The sequence below is a fragment of the Nelusetta ayraudi genome, unplaced genomic scaffold (assembly GCF_046127955.1).
Source record: "Nelusetta ayraudi isolate G7.1 ecotype Tasmania unplaced genomic scaffold, CSIRO-AGI_Nayr_v1 ptg000026l, whole genome shotgun sequence".
NCBI lineage: Eukaryota > Metazoa > Chordata > Actinopteri > Tetraodontiformes > Monacanthidae > Nelusetta > Nelusetta ayraudi.
In genome coordinates, this window is record NW_027466076.1 from 2,964,866 (window position 1) to 2,984,992 (window position 20,127).

General features: G+C 49.1%; 3 protein-coding genes across 5 annotated transcripts; all 3 read right to left on the reverse strand.

The window, feature by feature from the left end:
* Positions 1-6,654: 6,654 nt before the first annotated feature.
* On the reverse strand, positions 6,655-9,421 carry LOC142890188 (deoxyribonuclease-2-beta-like). 2 transcript variants are annotated; one of them, XM_076029046.1, is made up of 8 exons: positions 9,339-9,421; positions 9,223-9,270; positions 9,021-9,118; positions 8,775-8,949; positions 8,391-8,469; positions 8,063-8,227; positions 7,789-7,974; positions 6,655-7,143 (listed from the first exon to the last, which is right to left on the reverse strand). In XM_076029046.1, exons 3-8 carry the CDS (start codon positions 9,110-9,112, stop codon positions 6,758-6,760), a joined length of 1,083 nt encoding a protein of 360 aa, XP_075885161.1. In that variant the 5' UTR covers positions 9,113-9,118; positions 9,223-9,270; positions 9,339-9,421; the 3' UTR covers positions 6,655-6,757. The 2 variants fall into 2 exon arrangements, with proteins under 2 accessions (XP_075885161.1, XP_075885160.1); XM_076029045.1 differs by having other exon boundaries at positions 9,223-9,380.
* Positions 9,422-10,537: 1,116 nt separating this feature from the next.
* On the reverse strand, positions 10,538-13,110 carry LOC142890187 (plancitoxin-1-like). 2 transcript variants are annotated; one of them, XM_076029042.1, is made up of 7 exons: positions 12,889-13,100; positions 12,642-12,757; positions 12,366-12,537; positions 12,167-12,245; positions 11,485-11,649; positions 11,217-11,402; positions 10,538-11,020 (listed from the first exon to the last, which is right to left on the reverse strand). In XM_076029042.1, the coding sequence occupies exons 2-7, from the start codon at positions 12,749-12,751 to the stop codon at positions 10,641-10,643; spliced, it is 1,092 nt and encodes a 363-aa protein (XP_075885157.1). In that variant the 5' UTR covers positions 12,752-12,757; positions 12,889-13,100; the 3' UTR covers positions 10,538-10,640. The 2 variants fall into 2 exon arrangements, with proteins under 2 accessions (XP_075885157.1, XP_075885158.1); XM_076029043.1 differs by lacking the exon at positions 11,485-11,649 and having other exon boundaries at positions 12,889-13,110.
* Positions 13,111-14,094: 984 nt separating this feature from the next.
* Positions 14,095-19,775, reverse strand: phf24 (PHD finger protein 24). The gene is made up of 7 exons (XM_076029041.1): positions 19,329-19,775; positions 18,738-18,923; positions 17,299-17,377; positions 16,998-17,200; positions 15,879-16,033; positions 15,245-15,322; positions 14,095-14,943 (listed from the first exon to the last, which is right to left on the reverse strand). Exons 1-7 carry the CDS (start codon positions 19,773-19,775, stop codon positions 14,847-14,849), a joined length of 1,245 nt encoding a protein of 414 aa, XP_075885156.1. The 3' UTR covers positions 14,095-14,846.
* Between the last annotated feature and the right edge of the window lie 352 nt (positions 19,776-20,127).

The window sequence follows — 20,127 nt, forward strand, 5'->3', positions numbered from 1 at the left end:
GCCACGGGGTTCTCCACTACAGCCACTGGCTCATCCACGATGGGGTCCAGCACATTGCCCACAGTGGAGTCAACAGCTTCAGCCACTGATTCCACCACTGCCGGATCCAGGTCTACAACTTCCGCTGGGGTTTCGTCCACCTCAGCTACCGGGTCATCCACCTGGATTCCCAGCGCCGTGACATCAGCTCAGAGTTCATCTACCATGGCTACTAGCAAATCCATGATGGCGTCTGTGTCCACAACATCAGCTGTTCCGTCATCTACCGCTTCCACGATGGCCTCAAGATCTTCAACACAGGGATCTTCCTCAACCAACGCTGCTGTAGGTTCAGCCACAGTCGGGTGCACTGGAGGTTCTACCACAGCAACCGCTGCCTCAACAACAAGCTCCATGACATCTCCCCCTGGTTGTGGTGGGCCACCCACAACGGCTATTGGCACATCTACTGTAGGATCAAGTTCTACAATGTCAGCCGCGGGGTTCTCCACGATGGGGTCCAGCACATTGCCCACAGTGGAGTCAACGGCTTCAGCCACTGATTCCACCACTGCCGGCTCCAGTTCGACAACTTCCGCTGGGGTTTCGTCCACCTCAGCTGCTGGGTCATCCACAGGGATTCCCAGCGCCGTGACATCAGCTCAGAGTTCATCTACCATGGCTACTAGCAAATCCATGATGGCGTCTGTGTCCACGACATCAGCTGTTCCGTCATCTACCGCTGCAACGTTGCCTCAAAGTTCATCCACGATGGCCTCAAGATCTTCAACACAGGGATCTTCCTCAACCAACTCTGCAGTAGGTTCAGCCACAGTCGGGTGCACTGGAGGTTCTACCACAGCAACCGCTGCCTCAACAACAAGCTCCATGACATCTCCCCCTGGTTGTGGTGGGCCACCCACAACGGCTATTGGCACATCTACTGTAGGATCAAGTTCTACAATGTCAGCCACGGGGTTCTCCACTACAGCCACTGGCTCATCCACGATGGGGTCCAGCACATTGCCCACAGTGGAGTCAACGGCTTCAGCCACTGATTCCACCACTGCCGGATCCAGTTCTACAACTTCCGCTGGGGTTTCGTCCAGCTCAGCTGCTGGGTCATCCACTTGGATTCCCAGCGCCGTGACATCAGCTCAGAGTTCATCTACCATGGCTACTAGCAAATCCATGATGGCGTCTGTGTCCACAACATCAGCTGTTCCGTCATCTACCGCTGCAACGTTGCCTCAAAGTTCATCCACGATGGCCTCAAGATCTTCAACACAGGGATCTTCCTCAACCAACTCTGCAGTAGGTTCAGCCACAGTAGGGTGCACTGGAGGTTCTACCACAGCAACTGCTGCCGCCATGACATCTCCCCCTGGTTGTGGTGGGCCACCCACAACGGCTATTGGCACATCTACTGTAGGATCAAGTTCTACAATGTCAGCCACGGGGTTCTCCACTACAGCCACTGGCTCATCCACGATGGGGTCCAGCACATTGCCCACAGTGGAGTCAACGGCTTCAGCCACTGATTCCACCACTGCCGGATCCAGTTCGACAACTTCCGCTGGGGTTTCGTCCACCTGGATTCCCAGCGCCGTGACATCAGCTCAGAGTTCATCTACCATGGCTACTAGCAAATCCATGATGGCGTCTGTGTCCACAACATCAGCTGTTCCGTCATCTACCGCTGCAACGTTGCCTCAAAGTTCATCCACGATGGCCTCAAGATCTTCAACACAGGGATCTTCCTCAACCAACTCTGCAGTAGGTTCAGCCACAGTCGGGTGCACTGGAGGTTCTACCACAGCAACCGCTGCCTCAACAACAAGCTCCATGACATCTCCCCCTGGTTGTGGTGGGCCACCCACAACGGCTATTGGCACATCTACTGTAGGATCAAGTTCTACAATGTCAGCCACGGGGTTCTCCACGATGGGGTCCAGCACATTGCCCACAGTGGAGTCAACGGCTTCAGCCACTGATTCCACCACTGCCGGATCCAGTTCTACAACTTCCGCTGGGGTTTCGTCCACCTCAGCTGCTGGGTCATCCACTTGGATTCCCAGCGCCGTGACATCAGCTCAGAGTTCATCTACCATGGCTACTAGCAAATCCATGATGGCGTCTCTGTCCACAACATCAGCTGTTCCGTCATCTACCGCTGCAACGTTGCCTCAAAGTTCATCCACGATGGCCTCAAGATCTTCAACACAGGGATCTTCCTCAACCAACTCTGCAGTAGGTTCAGCCACAGTAGGGTGCACTGGAGGTTCTACCACAGCAACTGCTGCCTCCATGACATCTCCCCCTGGTTGTGGTGGGCCACCCACAACGGCTATTGGCACATCTACTGTAGGATCAAGTTCTACAATGTCAGCCACGGGGTTCTCCACTACAGCCACTGGCTCAGCCACGATGGGGTCCAGCACATTGCCCACAGTGGAGTCAACAGCTTCAGCCACTGATTCCACCACTGCCGGATCCAGGTCTACAACTTCCGCTGGGGTTTCGTCCACCTCAGCTACCGGGTCATCCACCTGGATTCCCAGTGCCGTGACATCAGCTCAGAGTTCATCTACCATGGCTACTAGCAAATCCATGATGGCGTCTGTGTCCACAACATCAGCTGTTCCGTCATCTACCGCTTCCACGATGGCCTCAAGATCTTCAACACAGGGATCTTCCTCAACCAACGCTGCTGTAGGTTCAGCCACAGTCGGGTGCACTGGAGGTTCTACCACAGCAACCGCTGCCTCAACAACAAGCTCCATGACATCTCCCCCTGGTTGTGGTGGGCCACCCACAACGGCTATTGGCACATCTACTGTAGGATCAAGTTCTACAATGTCAGCCGCGGGGTTCTCCACGATGGGGTCCAGCACATTGCCCACAGTGGAGTCAACGGCTTCAGCCACTGATTCCACCACTGCCGGATCCAGTTCGACAACTTCCGCTGGGGTTTCGTCCACCTCAGCTGCTGGGTCATCCACAGGGATTCCCAGCGCCGTGACATCAGCTCAGAGTTCATCTACCATGGCTACTAGCAAATCCATGATGGCGTCTGTGTCCACGACATCAGCTGTTCCGTCATCTACCGCTGCAACGTTGCCTCAAAGTTCATCCACGATGGCCTCAAGATCTTCAACACAGGGATCTTCCTCAACCAACTCTGCAGTAGGTTCAGCCACAGTCGGGTGCACTGGAGGTTCTACCACAGCAACCGCTGCCTCAACAACAAGCTCCATGACATCTCCCCCTGGTTGTGGTGGGCCACCCACAACGGCTATTGGCACATCTACTGTAGGATCAAGTTCTACAATGTCAGCCACGGGGTTCTCCACTACAGCCACTGGCTCATCCACGATGGGGTCCAGCACATTGCCCACAGTGGAGTCAACGGCTTCAGCCACTGATTCCACCACTGCCGGATCCAGTTCTACAACTTCCGCTGGGGTTTCGTCCACCTCAGCTGCTGGGTCATCCACTTGGATTCCCAGCGCCGTGACATCAGCTCAGAGTTCATCTACCATGGCTACTAGCAAATCCATGATGGCGTCTGTGTCCACAACATCAGCTGTTCCGTCATCTACCGCTGCAACGTTGCCTCAAAGTTCATCCACGATGGCCTCAAGATCTTCAACACAGGGATCTTCCTCAACCAACTCTGCAGTAGGTTCAGCCACAGTAGGGTGCACTGGAGGTTCTACCACAGCAACTGCTGCCTCCATGACATCTCCCCCTGGTTGTGGTGGGCCACCCACAACGGCTATTGGCACATCTACTGTAGGATCAAGTTCTACAATGTCAGCCACGGGGTTCTCCACTACAGCCACTGGCTCATCCACGATGGGGTCCAGCACATTGCCCACAGTGGAGTCAACGGCTTCAGCCACTGATTCCACCACTGCCGGATCCAGTTCGACAACTTCCGCTGGGGTTTCGTCCACCTGGATTCCCAGCGCCGTGACATCAGCTCAGAGTTCATCTACCATGGCTACTAGCAAATCCATGATGGCGTCGGTGTCCACAACATCAGCTGTTCCGTCATCTACCGCTGCAACGTTGCCTCAAAGTTCATCCACGATGGCCTCAAGATCTTCAACACAGGGATCTTCCTCAACCAACTCTGCAGTAGGTTCAGCCACAGTCGGGTGCACTGGAGGTTCTACCACAGCAACCGCTGCCTCAACAACAAGCTCCATGACATCTCCCCCTGGTTGTGGTGGGCCACCCACAACGGCTATTGGCACATCTACTGTAGGATCAAGTTCTACAATGTCAGCCACGGGGTTCTCCACGATGGGGTCCAGCACATTGCCCACAGTGGAGTCAACGGCTTCAGCCACTGATTCCACCACTGCCGGATCCAGTTCTACAACTTCCGCTGGGGTTTCGTCCACCTCAGCTGCTGGGTCATCCACTTGGATTCCCAGCGCCGTGACATCAGCTCAGAGTTCATCTACCATGGCTACTAGCAAATCCATGATGGCGTCTCTGTCCACAACATCAGCTGTTCCGTCATCTACCGCTGCAACGTTGCCTCAAAGTTCATCCACGATGGCCTCAAGATCTTCAACACAGGGATCTTCCTCAACCAACTCTGCAGTAGGTTCAGCCACAGTAGGGTGCACTGGAGGTTCTACCACAGCAACTGCTGCCTCCATGACATCTCCCCCTGGTTGTGGTGGGCCACCCACAACGGCTATTGGCACATCTACTGTAGGATCAAGTTCTACAATGTCAGCCACGGGGTTCTCCACTACAGCCACTGGCTCATCCACGATGGGGTCCAGCACATTGCCCACAGTGGAGTCAACAGCTTCAGCCACTGATTCCACCACTGCCGGATCCAGGTCTACAACTTCCGCTGGGGTTTCGTCCACCTCAGCTACCGGGTCATCCACCTGGATTCCCAGTGCCGTGACATCAGCTCAGAGTTCATCTACCATGGCTACTAGCAAATCCATGATGGCGTCTGTGTCCACAACATCAGCTGTTCCGTCATCTACCGCTTCCACGATGGCCTCAAGATCTTCAACACAGGGATCTTCCTCAACCAACGCTGCTGTAGGTTCAGCCACAGTCGGGTGCACTGGAGGTTCTACCACAGCAACTGCTGCCTCAACAACAAGCTCCATGACATCTCCCCCTGGTTGTGGTGGGCCACCCACAACGGCTATTGGCACATCTACTGTAGGATCAAGTTCTACAATGTCAGCCACGGGGTTCTCCACGATGGGGTCCAGCACATTGCCCACAGTGGAGTCAACGGCTTCAGCCACTGATTCCACCACTGCCGGATCCAGTTCGACAACTTCCGCTGGGGTTTCATCCACCTCAGCTGCTGGGTCATCCACAGGGATTCCCACGTCCGTGACATCAGCTCAGAGTTCATCTACCATGGCTACTAGCAAATCCATGATGGCGTCTGTGTCCACAACATCAGCTGTTCCGTCATCTACCGCTGCAACGTTGCCTCAAAGTTCATCCACGATGGCCTCAAGATCTTCAACACAGGGATCTTCCTCAACCAACTCTGCAGTAGGTTCAGCCACAGTCGGGTGCACTGGAGGTTCTACCACAGCAACCGCTGCCTCAACAACAAGCTCCATGACATCTCCCCCTGGTTGTGGTGGGCCACCCACAACGGCTATTGGCACATCTACTGTAGGATCAAGTTCTACAATGTCAGCCACGGGGTTCTCCACGATGGGGTCCAGCACATTGCCCACAGTGGAGTCAACGGCTTCAGCCACTGATTCCACCACCGCCGGATCCAATTCTACAACTTCCGCTGGGGTTTCGTCCACCTCAGCTACTGGGTCATCCACCTGGACTCCCAGCTCCACGACATCAGCCGCAGAATCCAGGCCACCAACTTCATCTGGCGGTTTATCCAAAAAAAGGAATGGCTCATTCACTCGTAGGATCAGAATCACAAGATCAGCAGGGGTGTCACCCACCACAGGATCTGGTTCCACCATTTCAGCCAGGTGATCGGCCATGATCTTTTAAAGCCGAGCAAGGGGTTTAAAGGCCTAGGGTTCACTCATTAGCTCAACAAGTCCAGATCAATGTCAGTTATGGGTTTAGCAACCCTGACCACCAGCTCACCAACCTTGAAGTTCAGCTACGCAGCATTGGCCAGGTGTCTAGCCATCATGGACACTTTGCACAGCCTTTATTGCATTAGCTTGAGTGTATTCATGTGCCTTGTCAATCACATGCGTGTTTGCAATGTATTTGTGTTTAACTGGATATGAAATAAACTTTCCACTGCCTTTCATTCGTTAAGTACTGTTATTGGTGAGTACAGTAAAGGGGGAGCATTTTATCCTTGACTTTTTTTCCTTGCAAGAATTCCATTAGAATCTGTCATCAGTTAAAAAACAAATGCAAAATTCCAATTCAGAAAATTTTATTTCTCATACGAGATTCAGTTTGTCGCTCCCAGTTCTCATAAAAGCACAATACAACACTTGTTCACTGGTCGTACAACCCTCTTGCTCATTTGTTAGTAAATCACATGGCTGCCATTCTGATAACGAGGTATCCTTTACTGATGTACTGCACAAAGGATGTCAACACCTCGTCCCGTGTTTTGGAATCATTTGTGGTATTTAATGGTACAAGTTGGTAATTTCCCCTGGGGATTATCAATATAATGATGACAAATGATTTAGTTTCAGCTAACTTCTGTTTAACATCTTAGCCTTGTTTATATTAAAAATACAACTTGTGAACAATCCTGCTAGATGAGTGCTATTTAGGCAATTGTTGATCGAGTGTTGCAAGGATCTGTGGTAACTGGAACGTTACAATCTTCATTTCCCCCGACAAAATTATAAAAATTTCTTTTAATAATTGCATTCTGAAGGCAAAGTGCCCCTCCTCTTCTTCTGTACTGGGTTGGTGCCCTGTTCACATCGACAATGCAGACCCAGTTGTTATTTTGATTTTTAGCCACACACCACTTGGAGTGGTCACAGGACGGCTTCCAATCACCCACACTAGTATGAATACTTTTCACGTTGTACACTTTTGGCAGGTTCGTCACACAGTAGGATCTGGAACGATCACGCTGGCCTCCCCATGTCTGAGCGAATACATCACTGCCGATCAGTCGTCCGATAGTGACGTAGAGATCTCCATCTGAAAGAACATCCCACAATAAAAATTCTTTCAAGGAACCTTGTACGACTCGTCTTACAGGTTGTTTTCTAAATGTGTATTTATTATAAAGCTTTGATGTTTTGTTGCATTTGGATTAGCGGTAAACATCAAACCTGTGTACATATTTAAACCCTGGTCTTGGAGAGACCTTCACACTTTAATTTGCAACACCATTTGCCAGTATTAATTAGTATTTCTTTTGATGTGCCTGGAGGCACAGGAGCTTCTTTAATTACCAAAAGCCAAAGATTTATTTAAACCTGCATTTTTTTCTTTTTTCACGAAGGAGCGGAAGCTGTCCTGTCCTGCCTCCCCTTCAATTCCTGCACGGCTTTCCAGCACGCCCACTTCACTTGTTTCAGGTATAGTTTTGTTTTACATTGTCCAAGGTTTATTGCTTTCTTTTGGACTGGCCAACCAGATCCATTAATTTTACAAGAGTCCCTGGGAAACATTTGGAATGGAAAGGCCCATTCAGGAAATAGAACAAAGAGCCTGAAGGAGTTGTTTTTTTAAGATTGGTGTTCAAGATGATCTGAAAATGTGAATGCTTTCCAAGCTTACACACTAATGGGTGAATAATTAGATCAATGGATATGTCAACTTAACATATAGACATCTCACCCTTTTGTTGTTGTAACTGCTGTTTAGCTACTGCGTGAAATTGATTGTTTCCAGCAGTAGTCAACTGCTGAAAACTGCTGACCGGGTCAAGCTTCTTCCAGTCAACAGCTTCAATTAGCTGTCTGTGGAAGTTGGCTGGAACATCATGGTCAAAGGAGAAAGCGTTGATATATTGGAGATGTAGACCTAAGGGCAGCACAAAGTCAATATCAACAGTCTTAACAGTGTTGTGACACTTCCATGTCTTTTATGCTTCTTTGAGTGGAAAATTTACCAACGTATACAAACTGGTTGTAGGGGAGGGTGACGCAGATGAAGGTCTGAGCATTAGCTGCCCCAGAGGGTGGCCAAAAGTTATTTATATTTCTTCTGTAGGGAAACTGTGGTGTGCTGTGCATCAACCAGACTCCGTAATTCCGACTGTCCACCAGAAGAACCCCTGTGGAGAACAAATACTTGTCAAAAAGTGATGGTCGCTTCTTGGTGGAAGTGAAGTCCTGAAGATGTGACTGCAGTCTAGTCAAACCATCTATTTTTTCAACAGGATACAGGCCTCGGAGTGCCAGTAAATGTGGAAGCTAATGTCCAGGTGGCTGTTGCACCTTTGCTGTGGCCGAACTCCTGATCAGCGCTCCAGCCCGGAGGTTGATCGCTGTAGCTAATATAGCCGAAAGTTGGTAGCTGTAAAAGTGAAAAAAGAAGCAGAAGCATTACTCCAAATGTGTAGCTGCAGTGTGAGTCAAAGATTTTCATGCCACATAAGGGTCTTTTGAGGTTGGTGACACCTGTTCACCTCCAGACAGTGTTGTTTGACAATGACATTTTTCATATTGTGCTTAGTTTGTCCCAGGCCGATCCCTTTTTCTTTTTCATTTTAGCTGAACTGGGCCTGACTTCTAATAGATCCAGCCAACATCCACTTTATCCTGTCAATGTTTACCAACACCATCGTATCTGTTGCTGTCCCAGCAGTTCACCCGTCTCACCATTTGTCTGACGGGGGTAAGTAGTGGCCTTAGGGTGTTTGCCAGGATGCCCCTCGGGTCGTTGATGAGCTTATTGTTGGGCGTCGACTCCGTGGCTCCAGTCGAATCCATGTAAATGTACTGCAGACCAGTCAGCAGTCGACTTTTGACAACAGGGGTCTTGTATATGATGAACCTGAGGTTCACAAGGGAGGGAGTTTGGAAAAAAAACGGTTGTCATATCATTCAGTAATTGTGTTTCCTCACCAGTCCACTACAGCGTCATTGTTGTTTTTACAGGTCACAGCCGCCTCAGACGCCCAGCAGAGCAGACTGATAGTCAGGACAAACGTCCACATGGCTCCCTGGAAGAGACACAATCACAGCCGAGGTACGGTAGCGTGTTGTCTGAACTATCAAATTAATAATGATAATGATGATGACAAGAATTCAAGCACAGGCAGCTCACCCCTGGCAGTCGTTGAAAAGCCACAACAAGTTGTCTGCAGCTTTCAGTCTGAAATAAAACTTGTTACCGTCAATGTGCAACAAAAACAGTGATGCACTGCGATGCTTCGTCCCAACCTTTTGTGCCTCCTCCTTCGTCGGACCAGCCAATCCTCTTTCACAGTCTTTTTGCAGCTGTGGGCACTGTGATTATGTCCTGTGCCAGGGTAAATATTGAACTGGCCCTTGGGTTGTTTGAGCAAACCAAAATTACCTTTGACCTGGTCCTTGACAAATCTTTTTTAGCGTCCCTGAAGCCACTGACTAGCTGAAGCAGCTGATTGTCTGCCAGAGAAAACATTTACGGTAAAACAGGAACGATGGAGGAGATAAGGCCTGGAGCTGTTGACATGCGGCAGGGGAGCTTCAGATGGTTGAACTCTGGTCTCGTGGGCTTTGGGTCACAGCTACGTTTTTCTTCATTTGCAGTGTCGAGCAGACGGATGGTGACACAGTCAATTAAAGACGCGAAAGGTGATTTCCTGCACTTTAGTGGCTCCGCTAACGTCTCTGAGCTGGTCTCCTTGTCCTCTGCTGCAGTGTCGGCTGATGGAGGAGCTTAAGGTCTTTGAGACGTGGAGGTCTTGAGAGGGTCGGTGTCGAGTCCCTGGTTGAGTTCCTTTTGGTTGGTCCTTGCCCATCCTGATGGCGCGCGCAAAGCCCCTTTTTTGCACATTTCACTGAGGCAACATACAAGGATGTGAGTGAATGACTAGTGTCAACGTGTGAATTATGAGCCTCAATGAGACAAACAAGTTTTTATTCTCTCAATCTAAGACTTTCCTAGTGGCAACAGGGACATTTAAATTTTTTGTAGGTGGTGCTACAGAGCAGATTTTTGTCATTTTTCGATTTAGTTGACCACTCTTGATCTGTGTACTAAATTTTGTGAGTTTTGGTGCCTTTTCAGGGGGTCAAATTAGCATCCAGAGAGACGTCAGGGAATATTACAATACCCAATGCCCTCAGACTTTTTTTGGGTTTGGTCCTGAATTTCAATGCTGATAATTATAGTTATTAAAAAAACAACAGCAAGGGATGAGGGCCTATGAAGGCGTAATGAAAAGACAGTTCCTCTTCCTCAGTAGAGGCATTGATAAAAGAAAAGACAAAGTAAAAGCAAATGTTGGGTAAACAATCTCAATGGACTCGCGGATGGAGATAAATAGGCTTAAAAAATATCACAAGGCCTGAGAAAGAATCATAAAGTAGTATTTTACCAAAACTGTTGAGACACTGTATCTAAGATAGAAATAGTGAACAAAGAATCAAAGTCCTTTTATCCAAAAGGTGTTTTTATTCAGATAAATCACAAGAAAAACACTGTGTGTGTTGTCTGCAGGAACTCAACCATTTTTTCTTTTGTTTGTTTGTTTGTTTTCATGACGAGCTACTATCACAGGAAGCTGTGCTGATTGGAGTGTTGCAATTCTCATAACCAACCACAGAGTCCCGAAATACTGTTTTAGCATTCTCGTCCTCGATGCACAGCGCGCCCCCGCGCCTCAAATACTGTGACTCTGACCTGTTCACGTCGCCGATGCAGACCCAGTGGTTGTTCTGACTATCGAGCACACACCACTTTGAGTGGTCACACGACGGCTTCCATCCACCCACATTGTTAGAGATGTCTTTGACATTATACAGTTTAGGCAGGTTGGTCATGCAGAAGGATTTGTCACGATGCGGCTGCCCCCCCCACGTCTGAGCGAAGACGTCGTTGTTGAAGTGTCGCCCAATAGCCACATAGAGATCTCCGTCTGAAAGAAGCAGAGTAGGAGATTTGGGCCACCGTGAGTCGTTGAGGCAGCAGGGAAGGTGCAGACATGGAGAACCTGCAATTTGGACTAGGGGCAACTACCACCAAGCGACTTGACATCCATGAGGTTTGACGCAGCTTCACCAACTTATGTTTTCTGAAGGGGAAAGGAAAGAAGGTAGTGACCAGCATCTCACTTCTTGCTTCGTTGTCCATATTTTTAGCAAATATGCGAACTCGAGAGTTGCCTCTGATGGTGAGGGGTATGGTGCTGGGCGGCTGTCGATCTATCCAGTCGTCGACAACTTCCCTCAGGTCTCTGTGGAAGTTGGTTGGAATATCATGGTCAAAGGGGAAAGCCTTGATGTACTGTAGATGTTGACCTGTGGGCAGCACAAAATCGGCATTGAGAGATTGAACAGTGTTGCGACATGTCTTTTACGCTTCTTTGAGAGGAAACTTTACCGATATATGCGAACTGGTTGTAGTGGAGGGTGACGCAGATGAAGGTCTGAGCATTAGCTGCCCCAGAGGGTGGCCAAAAGGTATTCATATTTTTTCTGAACGGAAACTGTGGTGTGCTGTGCAACAGCCAGACTCCGTAATTCCGACTGTCTACCATCAGAACCCCTGTGGACAACAAACACTTGTCAAAAAGTGAAGTGACCTCCGGCCTCTTGCCTGTTGGCATTTTAAATTGGATTATCTAGCATCCCTCTAACGGCTTCTCCTCTCCTAACATCTGAACATGGTTCAAAATAGTTTTTCTGATGGCGGCTCACGTCGATTCGAGCCCATTTCGGAAGCTCAACTTACAGCTATGCACCTGACTCAGCTCCTGGTTCTTCATAAACGAGCCAAAGTATTGGCTCATTGTCCCTTTTTTTTAGACGGACTTTGCGTTTTGTGACCCTTGACGGCTGTTGGACATTGAAACGGTTCCTTTAGGCATGATTTGATGCTGTCATACCCTTCAATTTCTTTCCTTGACACTGCGTGAGATTTGCGTTTCTGAGCCAACCACCTTCCTTCATTTTGAAAACCATGGGACATGGAAAGCTGTGCTCAACTTTGCCACGAGGTGGTAGTGTTTGCCTTTAGAATGGCTGACAGCCAGCTGTGGCTGTGAGCGGGTGTGCAGGTTCACCTTTGCTATGGCCAAACATCTGATCAGCGCTGCCGCCTGGAGGTTGATCGCTGTAGCTGATGTATCCAAAAGTTGCCGGCTGTGAAAGTGCACAAAGAAGAAGGAGAAGAAAAAGAAGTGTTGGCTTGCGTTAGAAGGTCGTGGCCACCCGGCATGCCACCATTTCTGTTGCTGTCTCATAAAAGTTAACCCATCTCACCGTTTGTCTGATAGGGGTAAATAGTGGCCTCAAGGTGTTTGCCAGGGTGCCTCTCAGGTCGTTGATGAGCTTATTGTTGGGTGTCTCCGTGGCTCCATTCGAATCAATGTAAATGTATGTCAAACCATCCATCTGTCGACTTTTGACAGCTGGCGCCTTGTATATGATGAACCTGAGGTTCACAAGGGAGGCAGTTAATTAAGTGTATTTCACACTCCAAAAAATGGAGTGTGAAATACCCTTGTTCCATCACGCTGTTATTTAGTGTTTCCTCACCAGTCCACATCGGCGTTATTGTTGTCTCTACAGGTCACAGTCGGCCAAACCGGGGGCTGTGAAGCGGTTCCCCAGCAGAGCAGACTGATGGTCAGGACAAACGTCCACATGGCTCCCTGGAACAGACACAGGCACAGCCGGGTACGTTAGTGTGTTTTCTGAGCTATCAAATCAATAATAATAATAATAATAATTAATATTAACAATAATAATGATGATGACAAGAATTCAAGTACAGGCAGCTCACCTCTGGTAGTCGTTGAAAAGTCACGACAAGCTGTCTGCAGTTTCAGTCTGAAATAAATCTTTTTTCACCGTCAATGTGCAACAAAAACAGCGATGCACTTCGATGCTTCGTCCCAACTTTTGTGCCTCCTCCTTCGTCGGATCAGCCAATCCTCTTTCAAATTCTTGTTGCAGCTGTGGGGACTGTGATTATGCCTTATGCCAAGGTAAATATTGAACTCTGCCCTGGGTTGTTTAAAACAAACCAAAATCAACCATTGACCTGGCCCTTGACACACATCCTTTTAAGAAAACAACAACAAAAAACAATATTTCCCACTCCCTCATCTGTGTGCAGAGCTTCTGATTTATGGAAGGAGCCGTTTCAGATATTATTTTACTACTTTGTGGCAAGTGGGTGGAGCTCTGTGTCACATGGCGTTCCTAAAGCTGCTTCCTAGCCGAAGCAGCTGAACCTCTGCCAGATGTTGATTTAGCAAAAAACATTTATGGTAAAAAATTGAGCAACGGAGGAGATAAGGCCTGGAGCTGCTGATACACAGCAGGGGAGCTTCAGATGGTTGAACTCACGTCTCGTGGCCGTTGGGTCACAGCCATGTTTTCCTTTATTTGCAGTAACGAGCAGATGGATGGTTACACAGTGAATTAAAAACACAATAAAAGTTGATTTAATGCACTTTACTGCTTTGCTGAACTGCTAACGTCACGCTAACACAGGGGTCACCAACAGTGCCCCAGGCACCAGGTGGCGCCCCCAAGTACCACAAATTGCCCACAGGCCAGTTCAAAAAATAGCGCAACTTGGTGAGCTTCGTCTAAAATTTAATCGTATTCTGTTGTTATTCTCTCGTAAAAACACTTGCATTCATATAGATTGGGAAATGGCTCTTAAAAATAAAATGATTAAAAGAGACAAATTTATTTATATATTTATATATCTGATGAATATAAATAAAGTGTTGAATATTGATGTTATCTGTATCCAACCTAGTTAAGTCATTGTTAATTTTTGTGAGGAATCAACGTTATCAGTGTTCAAAAACCTCCTTGGTGACCCCTCTGTTAACATCATGGTGTGAAAAGCGAAACGCAGTCTGCCTGCTCAATGAATACGTGAAGCAATCAACCCGACGAGGAGACTGGATGCTGCGAGAGTGTTCGACTTTGTTTGTACTCGAGTCAAAAAGGGTGCAGAGGAGAGAGAGGGCGCTGTTCCACTGCCATGCAATTTTATTCCAGTGCCGTGAATCTCGTACACAGTCGGGGATTTAATACTTTATTGAAGAAGAAGAAGAAGAAGAAGAAGACGCTGAAGAAGATGAAGAAGAAGACTTTGATCACATGGCATAAACACGACACAAACTTCTACACCCTACGGTATGCTTTCCTGTGGGCACGTGGCAGTGCTAGCTGTAGCATAGCAGGAAGTCAGAGCCTCCCCGCCCCCCAACTCCTCTGTCCTGTGGGTGGAGCAGTAGATGGTGGCAATCTCTGTGTGCCGCCCCCGGGGGGGGGGGGGGACAGCTGACAGCACCGCTGCAGCTGCAGCGAACGTTCGGCAAGAGAGAAATGACTGTATACAGGAATAAATAAGTTTGGAATCATCTATGTTGCTAGTGGAGACGAGGGTTACGCACGCGGACAGCTTTCCTTCCTGTTTGGCTATATGTGGGGGTGGTGGTGGAGGAGGAGTGCGCCTCCCGGTGGTGTGATGGTGAAGGATGTGGCCTTGATGGAGGAGAGCGGTGTTGTTGTTGTTGTTGTGCATCCGCTGTGATCGTCCCATGACTGCCTCTTCTTCTCCATTCCGGCCTGCACGGACGTGTCTGTTTGGCCGAGGGTCTCTAGGGGGTGCTGCTGCCAGCGTGTTAGGGGGTCAGTCAGTCGGTCGGTCTGTCTTTCTGGTGTCTTGTGCTGCTGTCGGCTCTCTCCCTCCGCCCGGTCCCAGGACTCCCCCACTTATAGAGGCAGGCGGATGTGCACGGCAGAGCTGTTGGGGCGCGCGGCCAAAATGTAGATGGCGCTCTCCCTCAGAAAGTCTGCCCAGGTCACCAGCCTGCGACGGCGAAAAAGACTCATTAATTTGTAGCAAACTCATCAAACAGACTCGCGTCACGCCAGCGTCTCTCTGTTCTTCTTGAGGAACTGCTGGTGTTGGCGTGAAATGTGTCCCGTGGCGGTTTTCTCATTTTTACTATTTAACTATAGTCGGACATTAGCGACAAACATGGCTGTATTTCTGTATCGCTAAAAAAAAAATTAAACGCATAAAATCCAGAGGAAACACTGACAATGCTGCCAAAGGTTTCACTTTCAGCAGTAGCTGAAATCTCACACCACACCCACAGGCCACAAACCTGTTTTCCTCCGTCTTGCTCTGCTCGCTGCCGGAGCTGGTTGGGCTGCTCTCACACATGGCTCCCACGTGACTGATGCTGTGGTGAGGACACAGGAAGGAGACGGTTCATAGTCAGACAGGAGGTTGATGATTGACCTTCGTCTTTTGAGGACGCACAAATTTTTATGTGTCCTGATCATTGACGGTATGACAAAAGGTTGGCGGAGTTCCAGGGGCGGGGGGGAGGCTGTCGCACACTAGACTCACGCTCCAATCACTGCCCACCTCCTCTGGCACCACCCATCACGTATGGAGTCTTCTGGTTTTAAAAACGGACCGCTGACTGTGAACTCATCCACTAGGCCAGAGCCACTGAGTGACGACACCATGACTCTTCCCATCTTTTTACGTACGGCCAGCATGCATTGTGGAAAGTCAACCTCCCGCTGATTGTCACATTCTGAAGGATGTGAAATTTATCCTCGGCATTCGACCCCTCCCTGAAGTCCATCCTACTAATACTGAGCGCTGAGCAGGGACGCTATGGGTACCATATTTTTTAGTCTTTGGAACGACCAGGCCGGGTATGTAGCCCACAAACCTCCCAGTCTCAGGGACACTCTAAACCAGTGTGCTTGGATCCGCCGGCTCACCTCACACTGCACGAGTCCTTGTTGAGCTGTTGGAACCAGGACTGCTGAGCCTGCCGGCACTCGGCTCTGCTGAGGGTGCCGTCCTTTTCCAGTCCGACGAAGAGGCACCGCGCCTTGTCCCTCTCCTTGGCGGTCAGCAGGCGCACCAGCGAGTTCTGGGACAAACAAAGGAGGTGTGGGAGGGAAGGGGTTTTGGGGTGGCAGGGTAAGGAGGCAGCTAGCTCTACTACAACTACAACCAACTCTTTGGTTTGGTTTGTTCAAGGAGTTGATGGAAGACTCCCTGTTATTGCTTATTCCCGTCTCTGGAATACCTCACTGTTTGGTCTATCTATCTATCTATCGTTTTGTGTTGTTTCTTTTAACGGCAACGAAAAAATGTTAAAGCCGAATTTTGACAGGTTGTAATTCACACCACTGACCACTTGGTGGCAATGAGCATAGTGCAAGGTCCCTTTCTGACACGCGGCTTAAAGATGTCAGACTTTTGCTTTGCTGACCTCAGCCAGTCACAAGTGTGTTGCCTTCACTGGTCAAAACTCACCATCAACATCAAATCAACACAGAGCAGAGCAGAACCCAAGAGAGCACAGTCCAACCGACCGTGACCATACTAATTGGCTATTGTCTCTCTTGATGCATGACCTCGGTAGCTTCACTCCGAAGAAAAACGTTGCAGTAGTTGAGTGTCAGAAGTTTCTTGAAAAAGCCCAATTTGATGACACACTGGTGGGCACGCGATTCAAGTGCATTTGGACCAGGAGGAAGGTGCGTTCAGGGCACAGCTGGTGAACTGTTCAGATTTAATTTGCCCCCAGAGCCACAAGGAACCATGGGGAAAATGTGTTGTGAGAATTATGTTTTGTGTTGCGGTTCAAGTGCAAATATGTGAGTGTGTTACGTTAAAGTTATAACACAACTTGTCTTAAAAGAATGGTAACTTCTTAATAATATTTAAATTCGATGAATGACGTCATGGAAATTTTACAACTTTATCAGTCAAAATGTCCGGTAGTAAAAAAGTCTTGCGGGACCTCCATGTACATATATCTTAGCATCGACATCGTTCAATTTTACATTGACGTTCAGCAGCTGCTAGTGGTAGAAAGATCTAGTCACCTCTGTGCGGAGCTTCTTCAACACTGCCAGGGACTCAAAGTAGAGGAAGTCGGACCACTCGATGTGACCCTTCTTCTCCGGATCCAGAGCGGCGAACTGGGCCAGGACTTCCTCCTCCTGGTCGTCGCTCAGGTCTTTGTCGAACTGCTGCTTGGAGGTGAAGTGACGGTACTGCAGCAGCTCGTCAGACACCAGACAGGACTCTGCAAAGGGAAGCATTGGGTTTTGTCACGCTCGGTTCTGTGGAGGAGAAGCCGTCCAACCACGGCTTGCCCTCAGTGTGCTGGATGTCACGACAGACCTGGGATGATCTTGCACTGCTTGAAAGTCTCCACCAGGCTGTACATCTCCTCCTCCGTCAGCAGCAGGTTCAAATTGTCCTACGGGGGACATGGAATGAACATTGAGCCGTGTGTGATGGTGCATTCAGGACCACAAGTTCTCCCACGGGAGAAGTTTTACTCTGTGGGACTCCGTCAGGACTGGAACCCGAGGAGAACAAACTTTTGGAATTCACAAAGAAGCCTGTTGTTTTTTTTCCTCGCTTTAAAGTCACTCATTCTAAAAATAAGAAGAAAATTCCAAAGATATGCTGTTGTAGAAGTTAAAAATGGGCTCTTTTGAAAGAGATTCACGGCCGTCCAACAAACACCCTGTGACAGGGTCTGGGGAGCAGAAGACAAAAGATATTTTTAGTAACGCTTTTAAACGCGGAGAGCGTTTTGACGACACTCCGATCAGGCGACGGCGTCTTCAAACGTCTTGAAATAAAAATGAAAAAAACTCCCCGTGTCCCATTTTAGCAGCGAGGCAGCAAAACAAATTGTTATTGACGTCAGAAGGCTGCAGGGTTCTGTGTCTGTGAACAAGTCGTTAATAAACCACCGCAACGAGTCATAAAGGGAGATAATCAGCTCACAGCCCGCCGCCTCGCAATAGTATTTTCAGCACCTGCCTGGAAATGTGCCGAGGCCACGCTGCTCCCCTGCAGCTCAGCGCCAGACTGCTCCCCCGCTGGGGTGCAGGACGCATCAGACAACCAGAACAAGCCGAAACACAGCAGCAACGTACAACGCTGTACGACGTCCTGCTAGGCATATTAAACTTTTTTGCCCAATTTCTGGCCTTCATAATTCTTTTTGAAAGACTGAAAGACTATGACTAAAAAAAATTTGCAATAGAAAGATTTATTAGAAACTGCACTTCAGGTCAAAGGTTGTGGTGTCAGCCGTTTTACAGGCGTTTCGTTTTATTTTATATTGCGGTCTATAGGGGAAGAATGCTTTTTGGGTCGTATAGGGTTTTGGCTGCAGTACCTTGAGTGACCACTGGAAAAACATTGTTTTGCCGCTTTATTGGCACTGCGGTTTTTGAGGTATCAGTACTTTGATTGATTTTTTTCTGACAACTTTATTACTTTTCCTCTTTGTGCACAGATATCTGAAAACATCCTGGTTACTTTTTTGTTTAAAACTATATTCAAAGTCATACAGTTATTTATCAAAGTTGTCAGCCGTTTTCGAGGAGCTTCTTTTCGTATTGCGATCTATGGGAAAACATGCTTTTTGGGCCAGATGGGGGTTTTGGCTGCAGTACCCGTAGTGGCCACTGGAAAGAAATTGCAACATTTCAGAGGTATCCACTTCCATGGCCCAAACACATTGACTGAAGGGTGACGCAGGTAAAAAAAACAAAACAAAATAAAGCAAACGACATATTCTGGCGGATGTGCGGACTCACACAGTAGTAACAGCTCCAGCCGGTGGCGCTGTGGGCCGTGTCTCGCATCTCCTGCAGGGCTTCGGCGCGCAGGTAGCCCAGCTCCCGCAGGCAGCCATCGTGGAAGACCCTGGTGCAGGTCCGGCAGGGGTAAAGGTCGTCGGCCGTCCACACCTCGCACACGTCGCACATCTCGTCGCTGGGAGGCTGAAGTCCGAACCGGGTTAGCGAGACACAGAGCAGAGACAGCGACACGTGACGGGTGGGTGGAGTCCCAGCCTGGTCGGCTAGCGGCGGCGTTGAGGAGCAGTCACCTTGTGTGTCAAAGGTCACACGCGCACACATATACACACTTATACACACTCATATACATACATACACACTCATACATACATATATACCCACACGCGCACACATACAAACATACTCACATCTACACACATACATTCATACACACACATACAAACACACAAGTACATTGTTCACATTCCCTCATTCCCCTTGGCTCCTCCTCTCTGTGGCTCTATCTCAAGTCCTGATTGGTGGTCGTCTGCTGTGAGCCCCGCCCGCCCCCATCCCCTGTGTCGTGCCTGGCGCCGCTCCGTGGGCTACCTGCTCCCTGGTGTTGAGCTCCACCTCCAGCGGCTGGTCGTCGTCAGCCTCCCTCTTGGGCCGGACGAAGGCAGGTGGTGTCAGCTGGTGGCTCTTGTCCAGCTCCTCTGGCTCCACCCCTTTGCCGTCCCGCAGGCGGGACCAGGCCTCCTGGTTGACCTTGCACTCGTCCCTGCTGGCCGCTGCCCCCTGCTGGGAGGTGGATGGGCCGGTGCTGCCCTCCTCCCCCTCCTTCTCCTCCTTGTCTTCCTCATCCTCCTCCTCCTCCTCCTTCTGCACCTCCTCGCTCTTCTTCTCCTGGGAGGTGCCTGCCTCCTCCGTGGCCTCCTCCTCCACCCGCTTGGTGACCACCTGCCGGTCTTTGACGCCGGCTTGGAAGGCAGAGATGACAGATGTGCACTTCTGCACCTTCTCCACCTGCTGCTTCTTGGACATAAGGACCCCCATGGCTGTGGAAAGAGAGAAAGGTCAGAGGTCGCCATGAAAGGTCAGAGGAGAGGTCGTCATACTATAAATATTTATATGTACATATATATATATATATGTATTCATTAATGCTGGGCATTGATTAATGTTTTTAATTGCGATTAATCGCACTCCAATCCGGGGGTTAATCGCAATTAAAATGGCTCATTTGAAGTCTGCCAAAGGCATTCAAAATATGTGTTTGCAACATAAATAATGACCAGAAGTAAGTCCTTGAGGACGGCTTTCTGTTTATTATTCAAAATAAACATGCATAGTAGGCAAGTTGGCTGGGGCGACATGTAACTATCAGGCACACAGGTCTGTCTTATGT

Coding starts and splice junctions, on each gene's coding strand:
- LOC142890188 (XM_076029046.1), bottom strand. CDS start 9,112: ATGTGGACGTTTGTCCTGACTATCAGTCTGCTCTGCTGGGCGTCTGAG. Junction 8,470..8,774: donor TTACCCCCGTCAGACAAATG/GTGAGACGGGTG, acceptor TCACTTTTACAG/CTACCAACTTTCGGCTATAT. Junction 8,228..8,390: donor GGAGTTCGGCCACAGCAAAG/GTGCAACAGCCA, acceptor TGTTCTCCACAG/GGGTTCTTCTGGTGGACAGT.
- LOC142890187 (XM_076029042.1), bottom strand. CDS start 12,751: ATGTGGACGTTTGTCCTGACCATCAGTCTGCTCTGCTGGGGAACCGCT. Junction 12,538..12,641: donor AATAACGCCGATGTGGACTG/GTGAGGAAACAC, acceptor TGTGAACCTCAG/GTTCATCATATACAAGGCGC. Junction 12,246..12,365: donor TTACCCCTATCAGACAAACG/GTGAGATGGGTT, acceptor GCACTTTCACAG/CCGGCAACTTTTGGATACAT.
- phf24 (XM_076029041.1), bottom strand. CDS start 19,775: ATGGGGGTCCTTATGTCCAAGAAGCAGCAGGTGGAGAAGGTGCAGAAG. Junction 17,378..18,737: donor GCTGGAGCTGTTACTACTGT/GTGAGTCCGCAC, acceptor TGTCCCCCGTAG/GACAATTTGAACCTGCTGCT. Junction 15,323..15,878: donor AAGGACTCGTGCAGTGTGAG/GTGAGCCGGCGG, acceptor TCCTCACCACAG/CATCAGTCACGTGGGAGCCA.